This window comes from Gopherus evgoodei, chromosome 2, assembly GCF_007399415.2.
Source record: "Gopherus evgoodei ecotype Sinaloan lineage chromosome 2, rGopEvg1_v1.p, whole genome shotgun sequence".
Taxonomy (NCBI): Eukaryota; Metazoa; Chordata; order Testudines; family Testudinidae; genus Gopherus; species Gopherus evgoodei.
This window is the reverse complement of record NC_044323.1, coordinates 181,099,841-181,123,814: the sequence shown is the minus strand read 5'-3', so window position 1 is coordinate 181,123,814 and position 23,974 is coordinate 181,099,841. Positions and strand designations below refer to the sequence as shown.

Genomic DNA, 23,974 nt, shown 5'->3' with positions numbered 1-23,974 from the left:
TAAGAAAAAGTCAGGACACCTGCAGGAGGGCTTAAATATGGGACTGTCCCTTTAAAAACAGGACATCTGGTCACCCTAGTCTTAGAAGTTTTAGGCATGCACCTAAATTGAGAGAGAGACTCTTGGGCTAAGACTAATCTGAATTTTAGTGCTCAGAAGGCTTGTGGGTGCCATTCCCTCTTAAGGATAACACTTGAGTGACTTGTCTATGGAGCAGCGATCACAGCCTTGTTTCCATTACTATCTGCACAGAAAGAAGTTAGAAGAATCCATAAACCCTTATGACAGGTTTCAGAGTAGCAGCCATGTTAGTCTGTATCTGCAAAAAGAACAGGAGTAATTGTGGCACCTTAGAGACTAACATTTATTTGAGCATAAGCTTTTGTGAGCTACAGCCCACTTCATGGGATGCATGCAGTAATTACCACTACAAACAGTTATTTCTCTCTCCTGCTAATAGCTCACCTTAACTGATCACTCTTGTTAGTGTGTGTGGTAACACCCATTGTTTCATGTTCTCTGTATGTATATATAATATCTTCCTACTGTATTTTCCACTGTATGCATCTGATGAAGTGGGCTGTAGCCCACAAAGCTTATGTTCAGATAAATGTGTTAGTCTCTAAGGTGCCACAAGTACTCCTGTTCTTTTTGCATAAACCTTAAGAAACACTTTTACAGGGGGCTGCATCTTGGGAACCCCTTTTTCAAATGGTCCTAAATTTGGTTTACTGACTTTCAACAGCACCCCCATGAGGCATGGCAAATATCAAGACAGTGGAATTAACTGTACAGATTTTATAGCACTTAAGACTAATCAAGCATTAAACAAAGCTGGTCTAAAATTGTTGCTTCTGCACATGACACTAAAGCTGTTCCCAAACTGGCCACCAGCGTGTACCTTTCAGTGGAGATTAGGAGAACCCCCCTTCCTCCAGACTGAGCAAGATTACAATCCATGTGTTGGTAATAAACTAATCTTAATGAATGCAGAGGCCTCTCCTTCATTAGTCCAGTCTGGAGCACTACTTTAGCTTTTAAAGTTTGAAAGAAGCAGCTGATTCAGGAAGGTTACATTAGTCTGTCAGAGAGCAGTCAGTCTACAACAACTGGGTATAATCAGACACCTGTAGCAGCAGGGCTCATCTTTTCTGAACTAATGTTCCTCCTAATTTTTTAATCACTGGAAGTTTTGAATAGGCTTTTCTTTTGCTTACTGTACTTAATAACTCAGGTAGGCAGTATGGCTGCACAGATGAATGCGGAAGTTGGCCAATGAGGCTGAGGCAATCTGAGATGCTGAGAAGTGTGTTTGTGGGGGGGGGAGAAGTGGGAAGGAAGAGACAGAAAGCAACTAATAGAAGAGAGCAAATATTTATTTAAAAGTAGAAAATCTAGCCCCATACTTGATGTGTAATAGCAAGTTGTGTATAAACCAAGCCTGCAATGCAGGCAGCCTTGCCAAGCTGTAACTCAGTAATGATGGTAACTCATGGTGGTAACTCAAAACATATACTATCTTGTTGCTGTTTAGCCAAAGTAAATGGATTCCTCCCACCCCCATTTTACTCAGCATAAAAAGGAACTGCTAAAAACATTTGAAAATGCTGGCAGAATTACCATGTTTGGTCTGCTATAGAACCCATCAGCAACAGAGAGGAGGCAGAGCACAATTGGGACTGGTAAAATACATAAAACTCCCTGTTCTACCTGAGAAATCCAAAGCCACCTGGCTTTTTAGAGGGCAAATGCTATTGCCATCTGAGAGTTATTCAGAGACCAACATGAAGCACATCAGGACTAAAATCCACAGAGGCACTGTCACCAGGACAGGTTATTGCCTGGTAGACCTGGATGACCTGACTACCACAGATATGAGGGAGGGGATGAGACAGAACACAGCAGTTCTTCAGACACAGATTCTATAAATGCTGCACATTCTGGGTTCCACAAGTACAATCAAAGACTTTTTTCCCTTTCAAGAACCCAAAGTACAAGTCTCTTAAGGGAGACAAGCCCAGCTTATGCCCACTACAGTACCTTCATTTCCAATGGTCTGTCATTCTCTCCCATGCTCTGTCTACATTTCCTCTGCTACTTGTCACTCTCCAAGTTCTAAGCTAGGCTCAGAAAAACAGCAGCAGCAAACACTCCCTTCCACATGTGAAACCTCTCCACCCAGCCCCCTACCATTCCCAACAGCCTCTGAGGAGATTGTAGTTTATTAGAGCCAACTAGATTCCCTACAGCTGCCTTGTTTAATTTGTCACAGGGAGTTATGCATTGCATACCTAACTGTGTCAGGTGTCCTGCTGCCCTGTGGAATTCATAGCTTTGAATTAGGTGTCTAAAAATGGGATTCACAAAAGCCAGCAACAACTCCAACAGGAGAGGCTGAAAGAGCCTCACCTCAGAATATCCAATAGACTGGGAGTTAAACACATGCACCTGGGACACAAAGTTTCAAGTCCCTGCTCCAAATCCAGCAGCATGGGGATTTGAAAACAGGTGTCCCACATCCCAGGTGAGTGTCCCAGCTACTGAGCTATTGGTTATTGTAGTACATGTGCCAGCCAGTCAGCCTGCCCCCAAAATTCCTCACCTGGTCACTCTTGTTCTCTTTTGTGCTGGTGAGGCATGCTCTGAGAATGTCTACTGGATCAGGCCCTGCAGGCACGACTGGCAGGGAAACACCCGATTTGAGAATCCAACTAGGTCTTAGGCATTCCACTACAGTACCAAGAAGCTTGGTGTCATCGGGATTTAGGCAGTTTTGTGTATGCCCACTGGCGGAAACTGAGGCAACTAAGGGATTTTACTAGCAGACATTTAGGTGCCTAGAGGGTTAGGCAACGACTGAACAGAGGGTTTAAGAATCTCAGGGGCACAAAGTGGTGGTTCAGTGCCTAAATACCTTTGTGGATTTTATCCTTGATGGTTTTAGCCCAGCTCTCTGGGGACACCAGTTCACATCACAAATTACTCTGGACTGCATAGGCATGGTGGGGGTGTTACCATCACATCCGGGTAGAGAAGAATATTAATAGTGAAGTGTGGGGAAGCTTGTACTTCAGCATCTCAAGTTGTTCTCCCTTCATGGATAGGAAATTTCCGTCTGCAGTGCTGTCAAGCCGGCAACCTTTATAAAGAATAAAGGCACTTGCAAGAGACTGAACGAGTATTTCTCTTCCTGTGGCTTTTGCTAAATTGTAATGAGCCTTTGCTGCTGATTGCACTTGTCTGATCAAAATCTGCTCTAGTACTATCTAATACCGAGAGAGAGAGAGAGTGTGTGTGTGTGTGAGAGAGAGAGAGAGAGAGAGATTTCCTGGACGGGGAGACCACTACAGGTGTGACTCCTGTAATGGGCACTCAAAGGAAAGCAAAAACCATGCTGAGTGGGATATTTCTGCAGTGAAGACCAGTGTTTATTAGATTGGTGTTTGAGACAATTGTAGCTGCAGAGTGAACAGCCAATCTTCTTCAGTCTTCTTTGCTGAGCCTTCCCAGAGATGGTGGAATAGATCCTCAGCTGTTGTAAACTGGTATAGCTCCACTGAAGTCAGTAGGGCCATGCCAATTTACACCCTCTGAGAATCTGTCATCCTAATTACAATCATCTTTCCCTCACAGGCCTAACACTGTGAGGTGCTGAGAGCGTACAGCCCCCCCTCTTTTTTTTTTGGCAATATCTGGCAAAGAATATAACAGGAGGTGAATAAAATACACATGATCAGGAAAGGTTTTTTAAAATGATTTTTTTTTAAAGAAACTGCATACATCAGAGACAAACAATAATTTAAATACCATGCAGTTTCAGTATGTACAAAATCTAGGACAGAGATCCAGTTTACTTTTTCTTCTAGTTATTTACATTGTTTTCATACAGCCATAATCTGTTAAATTACAATACTGGAAGAGCACATGATTGACAGTCACCACATTCACTCCTATACAAAGACATACTATGTACATACACCTGGATATCAGCTGGAAAATGCAACTGGTTCTGGAGTATGTGAGACGCATGGAAAAGCAGTTAATGTACCCTTCACATACTTTGTTTTTATAGAAGTGATACTAAATCACTGGGTGAGCAGTGGGAAAGATCATTTATAACCATTTCTGTTGGCTAAGTTTTCATCCTTTTCTTCCATGGATATTTGTACAAAGTGGGTTTATTTGCAGGAACATTGGGGGATGGATGTTCTGCATGTTATAACCCTATTTGCATGTGAACCTGGGTATCTGTGTGTGAATGTAAGTATTTGCTGGTCATTTTTGGAAGTGCTCTCCTTCTGTTTATAAAGTTTCAGCTGTTCAGTCGGCATGCAGAACTAGTAACATGTTATTCAGGTGACCAATCACACCTGATGAAGAGAGAATAGTCAGTGACAAAGTGAAGTGCTTGCATGTAACCCTGAGGTTGAAACCTCTCAAGGGTTCATTGAACAACTACAAATAAATAAATTAGTAAAAATAGAAACCTATTATTATTATTCACTATTTTTCCTGGCAGCGCGTCCTAGGGCCAGATGCACAAAGATGTTACAGGCCCTGCCCCAAAGAGTTTATATATACCCTGAAGCCTACTCCGATCTGAAATGGATAATCCATAGTACATTGTTCACTATGAATAGTTCACTCAGCTCTATTTTACACTATTTCCGGCCTGGAGGTGGAAGAATAGACATCACCATCACATCTCAGTAGTTTGTGCCACTTTCTCAAACTAAGCAAAACATTTAGTTAAAAATTTTATGATTTTTACCACAACTCCTTGTTTTTCCCCTTCAATTTTCCACTAATATTTCCATAAGTTCTAGAGCAGATGTTGCATTACACCTTGTAAGTATTAACATTGATTCATTAGATTATTACCAATATATTTTGTTTTTCACCATTGGCATTTTTTCCTCCACATAGTTTTTAGCAATTAATGATGAGTAGATGAAAATTTTGCTCTCACCAACCTATTCTTGTTTCTTTAAGCCAGTTAAAGTGAAGTGTGTGCTATTATGACTATAAACCCTTCTAATACATATGAAACTGATTGCTGATAACTGAACGTTCAGTAGAAAAATTATCTGCTTTATTATTAGCTCTACTTGGCCCACTTTTTTTTTTTTTAAAGAAAAGCTCACTCCTTTTTTCAAATGGAATCCCAAGTACAGTAACTCAGTGGACATGGCTTTAGCAGAGTATTGATGGGAAAAGCATTTACACTTCTGCAGAAAATAGATTTTTTTTTAAATAGTCTGCCCTCTTTTTTCTCTTAAACTTCCATGAATGTTAATCGGAGTGATGTAAGTAAACTGAGGGCACAATGCAGTGTTCAGTCACCAAAAAGTCACCTTTCAGGAAGATGCCTTGTCAGTACATAACTCCTGCTAAACACCCAAACATCCTTAGGCTCGGAGGAGAAGAAATGTCAGCTGTGTAGCATGGACTGATGCTGCTACGCTGGGCATTTCACCTGGATTCCCCTGCAATGTGCTGTAGCTGCAGCTCATGAGAAATATGGCAGTTCCACTGTTTCAGATCAAAGCGGAACTGCAATGTCTTCTGCTAGAATGTCAGGCAAATGGAATAATACCTCAAGTGCCTTCCACATCTTGTCTCAGGGCCAAACAAATCCTGAAAAAACCTTCCTGAGAGTTCAGTGGGATCTGGCTTTATTCCTTATCTCCAGCCACATGGTAGCCTGCAATATGATGACTATACCCAGAGTGAGGTCTCTACTGTAAACTAGAAAACCACTGAGCAGAGCCAGTTCAGTCTGGCTGCCTGACCTGCAGGTGTACCAGGGGTGGCGGCATGGCCCTGACACAAAAGGGACAGGTTGTATTGCTACAGTAGCATTTCCTGTGTGCGCTCCTCCACCAGCAGCTTAGTGTTGCCTGAGAGGTCTGCAGTGATAGCAACAGCTTAATGCCTATCCCCTTATCTCAGCCTCTCATTCCTCCCATTTAACAAGAAACCCAAATCCACCCATTCCTTAGTGCCTCCCACCAACACACAAGTTCTGAATACTCCGATTTCTGTCACTACTGCTTCCTCAGGCCTCCCATCTGACTCAACCTCAGACAACCAGGCAGAGAAGCCAGGACATGTGGGCAGCCGTGGGAGGTCACATTCAGAATCCCGGGGCTTGCAGCTGTTTCAAGCAGCCATGTCACCGGGCCATTTCATAAAGCAATGTGCACATACAAATGCCAAGACCTTTGTTTTCTTCTTTCAAGCCACGTGTGAGAGTGAATTTAATAATATGCACACCTGTGGTTTCAGGGAAAAAACCCTGCAGCAATATGTGCTAGGCTGATACCTGCTCTGCTGTTCCTGCACTGTGCTGATTACGCTGAACACCAGGTTCTCACTGCTGGTGAACTCTTGTCTGAGGAACTGCATTGTACTTCCCCACTAACTTTAATCTGCAACGTCCTGCAGTCAAGTCAGTTAGAACTGGTCACTGGCAGATCATATTTATACAGAAGGCAGGACTTCCTCTGTCTAAGATAAATCTTCTTCTCCCAGAGCGTATTGGGATTATTATTTTCTTTTGACAAGTCCAGGTAAGTATATCCTGTGTGTGTGATGAGGATGCAGGATTCACCTTTATTTTTAGGCTCTTGTGAAACCACTAAACAGTGCCAGGTAATAACTTCAAAGACCTGTTACCTCAAATAGAAACGAGGCAAAAGGCAACAGTCAGTACTCTGGCTCCTGTGGGAATGGCTGAGGTGCTCTTTGCCCTCCACCCTGTAACAGATGTTCACTGTTCTCCAAATGCTCACTCATAAGTCACATAGGTGACCTCAGATGAGACTGAAATGCTTCCACTCTTCTCAGATACGGCCCAATCCTGGCAGGTGCTGATCAGCCTCAGTTCCTTAATGAAATCAATAGGCATTATTCTGATGTCATTTACATGGGCTTTATACTAATGCAACTTCACTGAGTTAGATGGGGTTGCTGCTTATTTACACCAGGGCCAGTGGAATGAGAAACAGGTCCAAGAGGAGCTGAGTGTGCTCTGCACATAACTGGACACATAATATACACCTGTTAGAGCAACCTCAATCTGCTGCTAGTCTGAAATCAGTGGAGGGGGTGGGTATTGTATTACCAGGGCACTCCAGGGAAGAATGGGAGGAAGGGTGAGTGGTTGTGCGTGCATGTGAACTCCTGCAAAAGATACCGTTGTCATAGAAAAATTTGGCCTCCCTGCACAAACTTTCAAAAGCAAAACAACATTTGATATTATTCCACAGTCATGATCCAGAACATTGCAATTTACAGTAATGTTACTTCAGCCTTTTGGCCCATTTATATAGAGTGCAGCAGTATATTTTCTCATAAGGGATGGAATCACAGACATTTGTTTCCAGCTTGTGTCAGGGCTGGATGCTGCAAGGGGCTGAACCCTCTGGTCCTGATCCAGCAAAGCACTTCAGCATGTGCTTGACTTTAATTAAGCATCTGAATAATCTCACTGGTTTCAAAGTGACAACTCCCATGTTTAATTAAAGTTAAGCAAATGCTTAAGTGCTTTGCTGGGTCAGAGCTAGAGTGATCACCCCCTTGCAATACTGAGCTGTAAGTGGCCATTTTAACAGGTAAAAGCATGCCAGTATAATAAAAGCCTCTGGGTTTTTGCCTATTGCCTTGGTTCTAAATACTGCAGACAATTCTGAGCCATCCATAACAATACAATAGTATATTTTTGTTACACCAGAACCAAGAAAAGATTATTCTCAATATGATTGAAGTGCAGGTCTTTACATGCCCAATCTGCCCTTTAAAAATCTCATACATACAGAATAATACATATCCCATGGATACTTTATTGGAATCCAGACCTTGGACCAGATTCACTGCTGCCTTACACCTGTGTGAACTGGAGGGAAAACCCAGCTATTCTGATTTGATTGTGCTCTACACACCTTTACAATTACTAGGCACAGGTGCAAATGACTACACAAAGTCAATGCGGTGCCTTTTGCTTGTTATTTACCAATATTATTGTTACTTTGTTTGTGGAGTCATAATTAGGTTTGGAAAACAAAAAGTTGATTGAGCGAAGCCACTGTTCAGTAAGGAATGCTGTTCTTGTTCTTGTGAACCAAAATGGTGATGATCAACCAGTCACAAACTCCTCCAGGGAAAGTGAATTTCTTTGTACTCGGAAAGTGGGCAGGTCCTGAGAGCAGTTCTCCTCCCTCATTGTACTTCTAAGGTGCTCCTAAACTGAATGAAGTGTTTGGACTAAAAGTGCTTTAACGTGGTTGCAGGCCTCTTGGAGGCTTCACCCAGCACAGTCATTCCCAGAACACCACCAAGTGCCTCAGCTTCCTTTGGAGTCAGGCGACAGATGCTTGCAAGGATGGGGGGTGACTGAAGACAGAATGGACACATTACCAGCTGGGCTTGGACAAATATGGTGAATCCACATGCCAGGAAGTCATAAACATAGATGCCAGCTCTTGGTATGATTCCCACCAGGGGTATTTTCTATTATCGAAGCTTGTGCCAGCAGGTCTGATGATGTAGCAGTACCCATCACATGTAAGTACAATTTCCATTTTTGCTTCCCCCCCCATATTTTCATTTCTCTCTTTAATTTAATTATTTTAAAAAGGCAGTTCAGAAGATTTACATTGTACGTAACAGGAAGTGAATAATACCAGCACTTACGGTTCTTTTTAGTTAGGTTTTAAAGATGGCATAGTAGTCAAGTAGAATTGAACTGCTACGGTCTATGAAACCTAAAAGAGAAAGGATGAATGAAAAATTCAATACTTTGCAACAAGCTTGTTCTCACATACGTATTATATGTCATCAAAGAGGTGGCATTATTTAATGGTTTAGGGCAATGGCATTGGACACCAAGATTCCTGGGCTCTGTTTTCAGCTCAGCTACTGACTCACTATGTGACCTTGCAAAAGTCATTTAAACTTCCCTGTTCCTCAATTTATCTATCCAAAAAAATGAGTTTAGCAACATTAACACTTACCAAACACATACATTATTCCAAAATAGCTATTCCAGAATAACTCCTCATTGTGGACACTCTTATTCCAGAATAAGTGTGTTGAAAAGTAGTTATTCCAAAATAGCTATTCCACTTTAAATTCACGGCCTACCTTACTCCAGAATAATCTTCATTTGCAGGCAAGCCCTCAGATCTTCAAATAATGGACTTAACATAAATTCAAATTATTATTAAGGCTATATTTTAGTCACAGGTATTTTTTTTGTAAAAGTCATGGACAGGTTATGGGTAGTAAACAAAAATTCACGGCCTATGACCTGTCCATGACTTGTACTATATACCTTTGACTAAATCCTGGGAGTGGGAGGGGGCCACGGGTGCTGGGGTCGGGTAGCCCGGGACCCCTACTGGTGCTCAGGGGTGGGGGGAGTTGGCAAGGCCAGCAGGCTCCCTGTCTGGCTTCGTGCCTCCCCAGAAGAGGCGACATCCTTCTCCCTCAATTCCTAGGCGGAGGTGTGGCCAGGCACTCTGCGCACTGCCTCTGCCCCAAGTGACGGCTCCGCAGCTCCCACTGACTGGAAACCGTGGCCAACGGGAGCTGCGGGCAGTGTCTGCAGGCAGAGGCAGCATGCAGCGCTGCCTAGCCACACCTCTGTCTAGGGGCTGAGGGATGTCGCTGCTTCCATGGAGCGCCCCCACAAGGTAAGTGACACCCAGAGCCTTCACCACCTCCCGTGCCCCAACCCCCAGCCCTGAGCCCCCTCGAACACTCAAACTCCTGCTGCTGCTGGGGGCGCGGTGGCTGGTGAGACTGCCCCAGCAGTGGCTGGTGTGGCTGGCCAAGGGGCTGCCTGAGCAGTTTGGGCAGCCCCTGGGCCAGCTGCACCGGCCACTGCAGAAGTCCCGGAGGTCCCAGAAAGTCACAAAATCCATGAGTTCCATGACAGACCCACAGCCTTAATTATTATTTATTAATGTTTAAGTTTAAAGAGACATTTGAAGTTAAATGTGCAGCTTCTCTGCAGCGACTGCTTTGCAATGTATCCAGAGTAGGGCGACTAGAGCTCTCAATAAAATCGGGACTGTCCTGATTTTTAGGCGTTTGTTCCACATCCCGATTGATGTTTGGTCGGGATGCAATTTGTTCCGATTTTTCGCACTCCAGGTTTTTTTTGTCCCCCGCCGGCGGGACTCCGGGACTCAATCTTGTCCCCCCTCCTCTGTCAGCAGGACTCCGGGACTCCATGCTTTTTTTTTTTTTTTTGGTGGCTCTGCTGGCAGGACTCTGCTTTCTCTCTCTCTCTCTCTGCTGGTGGGACTCCCCCACCCATATGTCTCGATATTGTCTTCATCCCATCTGGTCACCCTAATCCAGAGGCTTTTGTTTCCAGTTATGTATGTTTGGTTTTTTAAGTGTTGGTTTTTAACTCTATCATCAGCTAAAGTATCCATCTCTCTAGAAGAGCAACATTCATATCCTTTACCCAGCATATGTGTCATTATTCTAATGACAAAAATAGATCATTACCCTGCTAATGATTTTATAATGGTGACTTATCTGAGTTTAAGAGAATTACTCTTTCATGTAAGTGTGTTTCATTTATGTGGATATTTTTTGGTTAGACAAACACTTCCAACAACCCTTTTGAACTTTAGATGAACCTTTCTCCAGCTTCAAGTATGCTGGGCTTAGCTTTCAGTGAGCCCAGGGTCAGATTTCAATGAATCAGAACCAGCTTATGGATTCAAATGGAAATCAGACAAAATTCAAGAGATTTCAGATGAATGGTGTCCTCAAGATTTGGAAATAAAGCAAAATTCTGGATGCAAACCCACATGAACCAAACTGAAAGAAGGCTCACACAGATCCCCCTGCAAACTAAAATTGCTAAGTTTCACAGGTATGTCTGCACTCCAGTGTGTTGCCGCTGTGCCATTGTTGTTCTGTAGTGTAAACACTTACTACCGCGATGGAAGAGGGTTTGCCACTGCTGTAGTAAATCCACCCCCTTAAGAAGCAGTAGCTGGATAGTAGAATCCTTCTGACCTAGCTGTGTCTACACTGCGGGTTGGAAATTTTTCACAAATCTGAGCAATATACCTAGGTGAACCTAAATTTTAGGTGTAGATGAAGCCACATGCTTCTAGACTTAATGCCTGATCTTGTGAGTTGCTGAGCACTCAATGGAAGCTGAGAGTGCTTAGCACCAGTTAGAACCATAACCAGTTACAGGAATCTCACATCTGGAGGAGGAATTTAGCAGGACAAACTCAACTCTAGTGTAAATCCATAGACAGGTTAAAAGATTAGGTCAGAGATGATTATGGACCGTTGTGTGCAAGTACTAAACTGGAACTGGCCTAAGATTTCATGCTTCAAAGGCAGCTGCTTGTCTCTTGCAAATGACTGCCCTGCACCTTTAAAAGGGGCAGCTCAGCAGCACCTGAAGCCTTCCTTTTTACACAGACTAACACTGAAGCAGGACCCACTCTTCCTCCTTTTTAGGTGGTAAAATACCAGGTTTGGTCAACACCTGCTGTGGGCATTATGCTAGCCACCCCATTTTTAGGGGGGCTGGGAAGGAATATTTCCCTTACCACCATATTGGCTTGGGTGCAGTTGGGTTTTTTTTCACCTTCCCCACAGTGTGTTTCAGGAAGGGGTCTATTCATGCATGGTGTGATGGGCGGTAGGCTATATGTCACAATTCATTATTTAAGTGTAGGGTGGATATCCAGTGCACGTACTCCATAGGAAAGGTATACAGTAACAGGATAAATGTCTTGGAAAAGAACTTCAAAAGAGGTGTTCATTAAAGAAACGAACAGGGAGAGGTTGGGGACTCCTATGATTGGTACGGCAGGGAGCCAACCTCCCATTATAGCCCACCTTAACCCTCCTACGAGGGTGGTGTGTGGATGGTAAGGTCCCGGAAATGGATTTGGTGGAGGGAAAAAGTGGGGGAGCTGGTAAAAGCCCCCCAGCTAATTACAGAATAAACATGGGGTTACTTGCACTGTACACTTATCTACCAGGTAGTCTCAGACATTTAATAATAAAGTTGAGGCCTGATTAAACCCATATCAAATGTCTCCTCTTCTTTAGGCATAGCCAGACAACACACACGTACATTCTTATTTGTTACTATTTGACTCCTTTTTCCAAATGAATGTGTGCATAAACTATGCAACAATTTTAACACAATTATAATGTATGGAAATAAAGATCCACATGATGCAAAATTAATTCAGCCTTATGCTTTTCCAGGGCATTCCTAAAGTACTAACTGAACGAGATTTGCATGAGACCTCTCTTTCTTGAAATGAATTCCTACAATGGTTATTTGAAAAAAAATCTATGAAAAATAAATGTAAGTGAATCTAGTGTAGGACTTTACTAACCACAGAGAGTCTGATTTTCAGAGGTGCTGAGCACCTGCAGCTCTCATTGACTTCAGCTGGATTTCCAGGGACTTAACACCTCTGAAAATTACAGAAGAGAAACAGCATGGACAATGGTAAGGCACGCTTCCCAATCCACCAATGTGCCTCAACCCTGAATTGTTATGGATGCGCGTATTAGTTCAGGCTCCTGGCTCATTCAGTTCAGGGCTCTTCTGCCCACACTGCCTACAAGGATATGAACGGGTGCCAGTTATAACACTGAGTTTGATATTTCCTCCTAAATTGCCTATGGAAAGAATTGAAACACAGTAATAGAATAACCTGAGCATTCTATATGATTCGTGTTCACGTTGCAGTGCATTGGCATCCTACAATGTATGAGCTCTACAACAGGAAATGCTGTTATAACCTTTCTGCTTTCCTTTTCCTTCCGGCACAAACACCATTTATTTTAGATACCAGAACAAGTGAAATGAAAATGACCAGCCTGCTAAACAAGCAAAATAAAAAAAGAGATTAAATATTGTTACAGAGATGACACACAACTGCATACAAGCCTGCAATCTTGATGGGCGTATGTCTGGAGTGGTGGGTTGATTGTGAATGCTGTTTGTGTGTGGCTATGTATTTGGTGTGTGCATGTTTGGGAAAGAGGATGCCTATATGTTTTGGAAATCAGCACTATTAATTGTTACTTTTAAAACAAAAAAACAGAAAAAAGTCTCATCCAACCTTGTTAGATGCTTGCTTAATTCATGAACCTCCATTTCAGTGCTTTTAAATTCATTGAGCTCTTTTCGAATGGCTGCCTGCAAATGACAAAGAAACTAGTAAATATGCAAATAAAAGAGATCAAAATAAGCTCACTTTTTATTCAAAATGGTATATTTGCTTAACAAGCAGGAAAGAGGCCATAAATGATGTTCTCACAGGTAGAGGAGAAAGCATATACAAGGCTCTTTAAAATATTTCTTAAAAAAAGAGAGAGAAACCCAATCTAAAAATCACATGAAGACAAGAGCAAAAGAATGTTTCAGTGAGCTGCATCTATTAGAAGGGGAGGTTATTTGTAAACAATGCTGACATAGGTCCTAGTCCTAATCCCTCAAATAAATACTCCCAAATGGGTGCACATATATGTTGCAAAAGCAAAATGAACAAAAAGCCAGATGGAACAGATGAATGGCTTCCAAACTTGGACTATGCCTGTCAGTACCGGAGCTGAATGCCTTTCACACAGAATGCCCTGCTGCTTATCCCTATTAAGTCAACCTCTGGACAGCAAGACTATTCCAGTCAAACAGAACTGCTGCAGCAGGGCACATAAGAAAGTAGTAAGAAATGCCAGCACCTTGAATTGCAGCACCCACAGCAGACTGGACGCCAGTGCAAGGCAAAAAGCATGACTGCCAAATACTCATATTGGCCTGTTACTTAACAGGCAGATGGCCACATTCTGCACTAGCAGAAAATTCAGAGTGATCTGCAAGGGTAGTCCTATGCAGAGCACATAGCAGTTTCCAGTGTAGAAGTGCCAAAGGCACGGGCAACTATGGCACAAGGAAACATTTTCAAAAGTTCCTAAGTCCCACTGACTTTCAATGAGGCTTGACGATCCTGGAGCCCAACACATCTTACAGTTTGGATTGCTTCATTACTTATTTAAAACAATATTCTTTCTGCCAAAAGAACTCCCAGCAGGAGATGGCACTAAGCAACAGAAATAGCACCAAATCCTAAAATAGCTAGAGTAACTGGATAGTATTTCACCCAAATCACTAAAGTTTCAATCCTGCAACTTCCGGGGGTCAGTGCTGGGCCAAGAGTGAAGAAAAGATGGTTACTCACCTTTGTAATTGTTGTTCTTCGAAATATGTTGCTCATATCCATTCCAGTTAGGTGTGTGCGCGCCGTGTGCACGTTCGTCGGAAGATTTTTACCCTAGCAACTCTCGGTGGGTCGGCTGGGCGCCCCCTGGAGTATCGCCTGCTGACCCAATCACCCCTCAGTTCCTTCTTGCTGGCTACTCCAACAGTAGGGAAGGAGGGTGGGTGTGGAATGGATATGAGCAACACATCCCCAAGAACAACAGTTACAAAGGTGAGTAACCGTCTTTTCTTCTTCGAGTGATTGCTCATATCCATTCCAGTTAGGTGATTCCCAAGCCTTACCTAGGTGGTGGGGTCGGAGTGAGATGTAGCAGAATGCAAAACTGCCGAGCCAAAGGCTGCATCATCTCTAGACTGTTGAACCAGAGCATAATGCGAAGCAAAGGTGTGGATCGATGACCAGGTAGCTGCGCGACATATTTCCTAGATTGGTACATGGGCCAGGAAGGCAGCAGATGAAGCCTGAGCCCTGGCAGAATGTGCGGTGAGATGACCTGAGGGAACATGAGCCAAGTCATAGCAAGTGCGGATGCACGCCGTCACCCAAGAGGAAATCCTCTGGGAGGAGACAGGTAGGCCCTTCATTCGGTCTGCCACTGCAACGAAGAGTTGGGGTGATTTACAAAAGGGCTTCGTCCGTTCGATATAAAATGCGAGAGCCCTACGGACATCTAGGGAGTGCAATTGTTGTTCCTGTCGTGAAGAGTGCGGCTTCGGGAAGAACACCAGAAGGAAGATGTCCTGATTGGTATGGAAGGCTGATACTACTTTAGGGAGGAACGCTGGGTGTGGTTGCAACTGCACCTTGTCCTTGTGAAAGACTCTATACGGTGGGTCCACAGTGAGCGCCCAAAGCTCGGAGACTCGTCCGACTGACGTAATGGCCGTGAGGAAAATTGTCTTCCAGGACAGGTATAGCAGCGAGCAAGTTGCCAATGGCTCGAATGGTGGAGACATAAGTCTGTTTAAGACTAGGTTGACGTCCCAGGTGGGGGCAGGGTGGCGTACTTAGGGGTATAGGCGCTCCAAACCCTTGAGGAACCTGGAAACTATAGAGTGTGAGAACACGGAGTGGCCACTTTCTCCTGAGTGGAAGGTAGAAATGGCCGCCAAGTGCACCCGCAAATATAATACCGCTAGGCCCTGTTGTTTGAGAGACCAGAGATAGTCCAGGATGGTGGGGATCGAGACCTCGATGGGAGTAACATTTTGCGTTTCGCACCAGCAGGAGAAACACTTCCACTTGGCTAGATACGTAGACCGAGTGGAAGGTTTTCTGCTACCCAGGAGTACTTGTTGCACTGGGGCAGAGCAACATAACTCTGACTGGGTTAACCACGCAGGAGCCATGCCGTGAGGTGGAAGGACTGCAGGTCTGGGTGGTGAAGTCTGCCATAGTCCTGAGTTATGAGGTCTGGATGAGGAGGCAGGGTGATTGGGTTGGCTATCGACAGGTCGAGCAACATGGTGTACCAGTGTTGCCTGGGCCACGCAGGGGCAATCATGATCGGGCGAGCTCTGTCCCTGCGGAGCTTTAGAAGGACCTTGTGAACCAATGGGAATGGTGCAAAGGCGTAAAGTAGATGGCTCTTCCACGGAATCAGGAAGGCATCCGAGATCAAACCCTAGGAGAGACCTTGGAAGGAGCAGAACCTCTGGCATTTCCTGTTCTCGTGAGAAGCGAAGAGGTCTATGTGTGGAAATCCCCACTTTCGGAAGACAGAATGTATAATGTCCGGGCAAATCGACCACTTGTGAGACAGGAAGGATCTGCTGAGTTGATCTGCCAGAGTGTTCCGAACTCCTGGGAGAAAGGATGCTACCAGGTCTATCGAATGGGCTATGCAAAAGTCCCATAGTTGGATCGCCTCCCAACAAAGGGGGGAGGATCGTGTCCCTCCCTGCTTGTTTATGTAGTACATGGCCGTTGTGTTGTCTGTAAACACTGAGACACAACGGCCCTGTAGATGTTGCTGGAACATCTGGCACGCCAGGCAGACTGCTCTCAACTCTTGGACATTTATGTGTAGCGCCAGCTCCTGAGACGATCAAAGGCCTTGAGTGCGAAGATGTCTGAGGTGAGCACCCCAGCTGAGAGATGACGTGTCCGTCGTCAGGGACATGGAGGGCTGTGGTAGATGGAATGGCAGTCCTGCACACACCAGGGAGGGCGTCAGCCACCAGTCAAGGGAGCCTAGGATGCTCGGGGGAATGGTGACTACCATGTCCATGGTGTCCGGGCCTGGGCGGTAAACCGAGATGAGCCAAGTTTGAAGGGGACGCAGAAGTAGTCTGGCGTGCTTGGTCACGAACGTGCAGGCAGCCATGTGACCAAGGAAGCCGAGGCAAGTGCGAGCTGAAGTTGTCGGGAAGTTTTGAAGGCTTTGTATGATTGATACTATTGCCTGAAATCGGGGTTGTGGTAAACTGGCCCTTGTGAGATTGGAGTCCAGGATGGCCCCAATGAACTCTATTCTTTGTGTGGGCACTAGTGTAGATTTCTCTAGGTTGATCATCAGGCCTAGTCGCATGAAGAGATCCTTGATGACGCCCACATGACTGGTGACTTGGGCCTCGGAGGTCCCCTGAATGAGCCAATCGTCGAAGTATGGGAAGACATGTATTTGACGCCGACGGAGGGAGGCAGCGACTACAGCCATGCACTTTGTGAATACCCGAGGGGCTGAGGAGAGGCCAAACAGAAGGATCGTAAACTGAAAATGCTGATGGTTGACCACAAACCGGAGGTACCGTCTGTGCGGAGGGTAAATCACTATGTGGAAATATGCGTCCTTCATGTCGAGGGCGGCATACCAGTCTCCGGGATTCAAGGATAGGATGATTGTCCCCAGGGATACCATGCGGAACTTCAACTTTTTCATGAACTTGTTGAGTCCTCGCAGGTCTAGGATAGGCCTGAGGCCTCCTTTCGACTTGGGGATTAGGAAATAGCTGGAATAGAACCCCTTACCCCTTAAGTCCTCTGGTACCTCCTCTATAGCTCCCATGGCAAGAAGCATCCGTACTTCTTGTAAGAGGAGTTGCTCGTGAGAGGGGTCCCTGAAGAGGGACGAGGAGCAGGGTTGGGAGGGAGGGAGTGAAATAAACTGGAGGTGGTATCCGAATTCTACCATGCGTAGGACCCAACGATCCGAGGTTAATTTGGGTCCACGCAGGGAGGAAAGGGGAATGGCAGTTGTAAAACTGAAAAGGATCCTGGGAGACAACTGGCATACCGTCCTCGGGCACACCTTCAAAAGTTCGGTTTGGATCCCGTTGTTGGCTTGGAGGGACCATTACTGAGACCCCCTTGGGGTCCACACTGTAGTCTGCAGTTGCCTCGACCTCGCCTCCTGCCAAAGTCTTGTCTTGGTCTAGGCGGGGGATAAGGGCGTTGAGGTTGGGTGCGGAAGGATCTTCGCTGAGTCTGTGGTGTATGCATCTCGAGCGAACGCATAATCACCTGATTATCTTTCAGACTCTGTAGCCTAGGGTCCGTCTTCTCGGAGAATAGACCCTGGCCATCGAATGGTAAGTCCTGGATAGTGTGCTGAAGTTCAGGTGGCAGGCCTCACACCTGGACCCAGGATATACACCTCATGGTGATTCCAGAGGCCACAGTTCTGGCTGCCGAATCGGCAGCGTCCAGCGAGGCCTGGAGAGAGGTTCTCGCCACCTTCTTTCCTTCCTCCAATAGTGCCTTAAATTCTTGGTGGGAGTCTTGCGGGACCAGCTCTATGAATTTTCCTACCGCCTTCTAGGTGTTGTAATTATACCTGCTAAGTAGGGCTTGCTGCTTTGCCACCCTGAGTTGGAGGCCCCCCGAGGAGTGGATATTACGACTCAACAAATCCATACGCCTAGCCTCCCTGGATCTTCGGGCAGGGGCTTGCTGGCCATGGCACTCTTGTTCATTTACGGATTGAATGACCAGTGAGCAGGGAGGAGGGTGCACATATAAGTACTTGTACCCCTTAGAGGGCACCATGTATTTCCGTTCCACTCCTCTGGCCGTGGGTGGAATAGATGCTGGGGATTGCCAGATGGTATCTGCCTTAGCCTGAATCGACCGAATGAACGGCAAGGCCACTCGAGTTGGTGCATCCGCCAACAATCTATCTACCACGGGGTCCTCAACCTCCGGAACCTCCTCCACCTGCAGGTTTATATTCAGGGCGATGAACCTCAGGAGGTGCTGGTGCGCCCTGAGGTCAATTGAAGGCGGGCCCGATGAGGATGTCCCCGCTACTGCTTCATCCGGGGAAGAGGAAGACGAAACGCCTGGGACAAATGGGTCCTGTATGGTCTCCTGATCATGGGGGATGTCAGGGACCAGTGGGACCTGAGGGTCCGGTGCGTGGATGGAAGCTTCCTCCATACCCGCAGGAGGGGGGGTGGCTGACAGTGGCCTCTAGTACCCGGTGTTCCGATGGAACGGAGCGTGATGTCACTGCGGGTCCACCTTGGGCTTGGTGATATGCCCAAGGTGTCCAGAAGGACCACTGGTGAGGTCCCTGGTCTGGGCCGCGGGTCTCTTGGAAGACTCGGCTGTGCGTATCCGAATCGCAGTCGTGTGCATAGGAGGCACTGTCCGCATGTGATGATACCGATGTATGGCGAGACGGCCACAGAGGACCTGAAACCACTTGGGAAGGGTCTGTGCATCTGGTTGATCTGTCTCCATGCGGCACCGGAGAACTGTACTGGGCAGCGTACTCGTACTGGGAATGAGACCGGGACCTGCGACCGGAGCGGTGCCGGGAGGTCGACCGGGACCTCGAAGGTCTACGTCGAGAGCGGCTGCGAGAGGTGCGGTGCCGTGAATGGTGCCGGGAGCTGGATTGGTGCCGAGAGTATCGGGTCAGCGAGCACGATCTCGAATGGTGCTGTGAGTATGACCAGTACCGAGATGGAGAGCGGTACTGGGACTGCGAGCAGCGTCGGGACCGGGATCGGTGATGGGACCGAGAATGCCGGTGGGACCTCGATCGTGACGGGTGCCTTTCAGCGGTGCTGAGCGAGGATGGTCTCATGAGGGGAGGCTTGCCCACTGATTAGATAACTCGCACCGGCGGTGCCGGGGGTTGAGGTAGCGCACGCTCTCTTAGGGCAATCAGCTCCCTTGCTGTAGAAAATGTCTCCGGCGTGGAGGGAACAATAAGCTCAACCATGGTGCATGCCGGGGAGCTGTCAGGCACCAGACTCGACGGCTCTTGCAAGGCCGGAATCAATGGCGCTGAAGTTGTCGGTGCTGCGGCAGTTGTCGGTACCGGGCAGTCCGACTTAGGCGGGTGCTCTGACTGCAACGTAGGCGCTGGAGTTGCAGGAGTCTTGTGCCTCTTGACCTGCGGGGAGAGAGAGCGGTGCCGGGCAGGCTTCTGGGCCGGTGACGGTTGGTGCTGAGGGGCCTTCGCGGTGCCGCTGTGCTCCGGTGCTGAAGATGCACTTGTCCCCTGTGCGGATTGCCCGGTGCTTGGTGCCGAGGGTAGAGGAGTAAGGGCTGCCTCCATCAGGAGCTGTTTAAGACGAAAGTCCCACTCCTTTTTCGTCCGTGGCTTGAAAGCCTTGCAGATGCGGCACTTGTCTGCGAGATGGGATTCCCTGAGGCACTTAAGGCAGGAGTCATGAGGATCTCCTGTTGGCATCGGCTTGCGACAAGCCGAGCACGGTTTGAAACCTGGTGAACTGGGCATGGGCCCCGGCACCGGGTGAGGGGAAAGGGATAATCCCCAACCCCTCTTAACTATATACAATAACTACGTTAAAGAACTAATAAAACTAAGTAGAAATTGAACTATATACAGAACAACGATGAAAGAACTACAAGAAGCTAGGGAGGCGGAGATCAGCTAAGCCGCACTCCACTGTTCCAACGACCGACACGGGCGGTAAGAAGGAACTGAGGGACAGTTGGGTTGGCAGAGGTATATATCTGGCGCCATGGCGGCGCCACTCCAGGGGGCGCCCAGCCGACCCACCAAGTGTTGCTAGGGTAAAAAACATCCGACGAACGTGCACGCAGTGCGCGCACACCTAACTGGAATGGATATGAGCAATCACTCGAAGAAGAATGTCTAGCCTCCAAGCAGCCTCACTGTTGATGGTCTAGCCCAAGATTGAAAAACCTTTAACTTTGACTTTTTTCCCACTGCTGGTCTTATCAGTTTATGCTTCTACCTTACTGCTGGATTATGAAACCTTTTACTCATGTGAGTAGTCCCACCGGTAAGTGCTACTTGTGGGAGGAGGGGCTATGTCTAAGGAAATCTGCACTGGTATAATCTCTTAATACAGATAAATTACATCAGTGCAGGGGATATGTGCAGTGTGATTTATCCAGGAGCAACTGTCTTCATCTAGACCAGAGCGGACACTAGGCATAAGCAGACCAAGGCTTCGTCTACACTGGCACTTTTGTCGTTAAAACTTTTGTCGTTCAGGGCTGTGAAAAAAACCACCCCCCAAATGACAAAAGTTTTCAGGATGAAAGGCACTGGTGTGGACAGTGCTTTGTCGGCAGCAGCCGCGCTTCCAACAACGAAGCTACCACCCCTCATTGGAGGTGGGTTTATTTTGTCGCCGGAGTGGCTACACAGCACACATTACATGGTGTGGCTGCAGAGGCACAGCCGTGCCGCAGTAAGGTGCGCAGTGTAGACATAGCCTAACAATTGCTTAGGGCCCTGAGCAGCTTAAGAGGTCCCCAAAAATATTCCTGCTGAGTGTCCCCAATGGCCTAGCACTGCTTCTGATCTAGACAAGCCCTAAGTGCGACTCTTTGCATGGGCTGCAGAACTGGGCCCTTTGTGCTCTTTCCATACAGCGTTGTTGTTGTATTTACTTTGGAAATGACTGTCAGGCTGTGCCTTATCTATCACCGAAAAGACTGACTGTTTATGCAGCTGCTCAAGGGTCTGCCCTCAGCAGACCGATTTGCTGCCTAAGGGTACGTCTACACTACCTGACGGATTAGTGGGTAGCGACTGATCTATTGGGGATTGATTTATCGCATGTAGTGTAGACAGGGCCAGCTCCAGGCCACAGCGCGTCAAGCGCGTGCTTGGGGCGGCACGCCACAGGGCGTGCTCTGCTGGTTGCTGGGAGGGCGGCAGGTGGCTCTGGTGGAGCTGCTGCAGGCGTGGCTGCGGACGATCTGCTGGTCCCGCGGCTCCGGTGGACGTCCCGCAGACACGCCTGCGGCAGCTCCACCAGAGCCGCAGGACCAGCTGACCGTCCGCAGAATGCCTGCGGGAGGTCCACTGGAGCCGCGGGACTGGCGAGCGGCAGAGCGCCCCCCGCGGCGTGCCGCCGTGCTTGGGGCGGTGAAATTGCTAGAGCCGGCCCTGAGTGTAGATGCAATAAATCGATCCCCGATCACTCTCCTGTCAGCTGCTGAACTCCAGCTTGGCGAGAGGCAGAAGCAACGTCGACGGGGGAGTTGCGGATGCAAAGTAAGTCATTTTAATTTGATCTAAGATACATCAACTTCAGCTACACTATTAGCTGAAGTTGTGTATCTTAGATCGATCTCCCCCGCTCCCCACAGTGTAGACCAGGCCTAAGTGACTGTGAAAGGCCACACAGGTGGCTGACTCCCACAAGGTCTGAAATCTATTACCCCATGCATTCCTGATCTATTGGTGAGATTTTAACATGCCCTTTTCATTCCTCAAACCATTACAGTTGGTAAAGATGAAGTCAGACTGAACACAATTCTGCACATCCAGAACATGGAGAGCAAGATTAATTTGACAAACAGAAAATCCATTAGAAAAATATATATTTGCAATAAATCTTCGCCCTGGCCTGTGAAGACAGAAAGTTATTGAACAGTAGCTGTGGAGGGGAATAATCTTCAATAGGGGAGTTTTGGTTTTGTCAGAGATGGTTTCCATTTGTTTTTCTATTTTTTGTTTAAATGGTGCAAATGATGATGTAGAAAAGCAGGCACTGCAGATGCCAGCAATCAGGATATTTTCCATAGGACCTGACCTCAAGGTGGAAAACTGATTTGTGCACTTTTTTTCTCCCTTATACATGCAGAAGGAACACCAAACCTTGTTCCCTCTGTTTTGCTGGAGGTGTTGATCAGCAACCGCCAGAGCTCAGTAATACAGACTGGCCTTCAACATACACTATAAATAAGGGTCCAAGCTCCATTCTCCCGCCATATTTACTTTCTTTTTAATACTGGTACGTAGCACTTTAGCACTGGTACGTAGTCAGAGATCTACAAACACTTTACAAAGCTGGACAGGCATTATTATCTCTATTTTATAGATGAGAAAAAATGAAGTAGGGATTGGTTAAGTTACTTGACTAAAGGCTTCTCCACAATAGAAAATTATATTAGTATAAGCCAAGATGTGAATGGAAACTGATTTAGTTACCGTATCTCAACATAATGCCCAGGATGGACAGTCTTATTCTGGAATAAGGCTTTTTTTGTTTGGTTTTTATTGCTTTGGAAGGGATTAAAGCTAAACTGAAGAAAGCCGCTCTTATACTAGAATAAGAATGCCCCCATGGGTAGCTATGCTGATATAACTATACTGGTATAACTACTAACACATGCCTGTGTAGACAAGCCTTAACTGTAGTTAGTCAGCTTTAGGGCCAGGAATAGAAATCAGGGCTCCCAGTCTTATTTCGTGTCCACTGGACTACACAGCCTGGTGATAACATGCTGGGCTGACACAGCTTCACATCAAAAAAAAAAATTTAGATCCTGATTTTCATTTACACTATGGACCCTTTAAATCACAGTGGTATTGTCCAGGGGCCAAAGAGTGGGCGTAACATTTCTCAGGCCCATAGTCTTGTCTGTCTTGAGAACTGCAATAAAAAGTTTAAATCTCTCTGTCTCACTTTGTGGACCCTATCACCTTGTCCCTGCTTGAGGCAGACATTGCACTCTACGTAGTAGGACAAAGAAACAAGTGGAAACAGCTTGACGTATGAATACAGTCCACTTTCTTTCTGTAACCTCAGTGTTATTTATATAATGTCAGGGCATTAAGCCCTTTGCTGCTTGTTCCCACCACAGACTCAATGTGGTGGTACAATATAGTGTGCCAGACTCCACTAACACTCCAAAGAAAGGTGTACTTGATATAGAGAACTGCTTTTCTCAATATATACGGCATATAAGACAATAATTAGGTGGTTACAAAACCTTTGGGGAGCAGAAAAGAACATAACATAAGAACAGTCGTACTGGGTCAGACCAATGGTCCATCTAGCCCAGTATCCTGTCTTATGGCAGCGGCCAATGCCAGATGCTTCAAAGGGAACGAACAGAACAGGGCAATCATCAAGTGATCCAAAATCATGTTCTATCACTCATGTCTTAAGATAAAGATACTGGGTAAAATTTTCAAAAGCAACTGAGACCCAGTGGCTTTCTATTGGGCAGGTGCTTTTGACAATTTTATCCATTGACATTTTTCACCCAAGGATTGATTGATTATGTGACTACAGTTTTAGTGAGTGCCAATTCGGTACTGGTTCATTAATTCTGTCTCCAGGTATCATGTGCAACCTGGCTTGTAGGAGCTCCCCACCCACAAACTGGTAGAATTACTCAGAGCAACCAACCAACACACACGCAAATACAAGGGCAGTCAACAAGGTCTCTTCCTCAGAGGGCCTGATTCCCCTCTAAGGCTGATTTTATGCCAGTGTAAC

At 46.3% G+C, this 23,974-nt stretch overlaps 1 protein-coding gene across 11 annotated transcripts in view; it reads right to left on the bottom strand.

Moving 5' to 3' along the window:
- The window catches only part of PHACTR1 (phosphatase and actin regulator 1), a 483,984-nt gene that overhangs the window by 20,630 nt on the left and 439,380 nt on the right, over positions 1–23,974 (bottom strand). For 9 of the 11 annotated variants that reach the window (XM_030552418.1, XM_030552416.1, XM_030552420.1 and 6 more), the window contains 2 exons: positions 13,131–13,207; positions 5,103–8,765 (listed from right to left, as the gene is read on the bottom strand). In XM_030552418.1, coding sequence (XP_030408278.1) covers positions 8,750–8,765; positions 13,131–13,207 — 93 coding nt within the window. In that variant the 3' untranslated portion in view covers positions 5,103–8,749. Of the gene's footprint in view, positions 1–3,762; positions 4,371–5,102; positions 8,766–13,130; positions 13,208–23,974 lie in introns of those variants that run through there. The other 2 variants (XR_003999046.1, XR_003999047.1) reach the window with 2 other exon arrangements.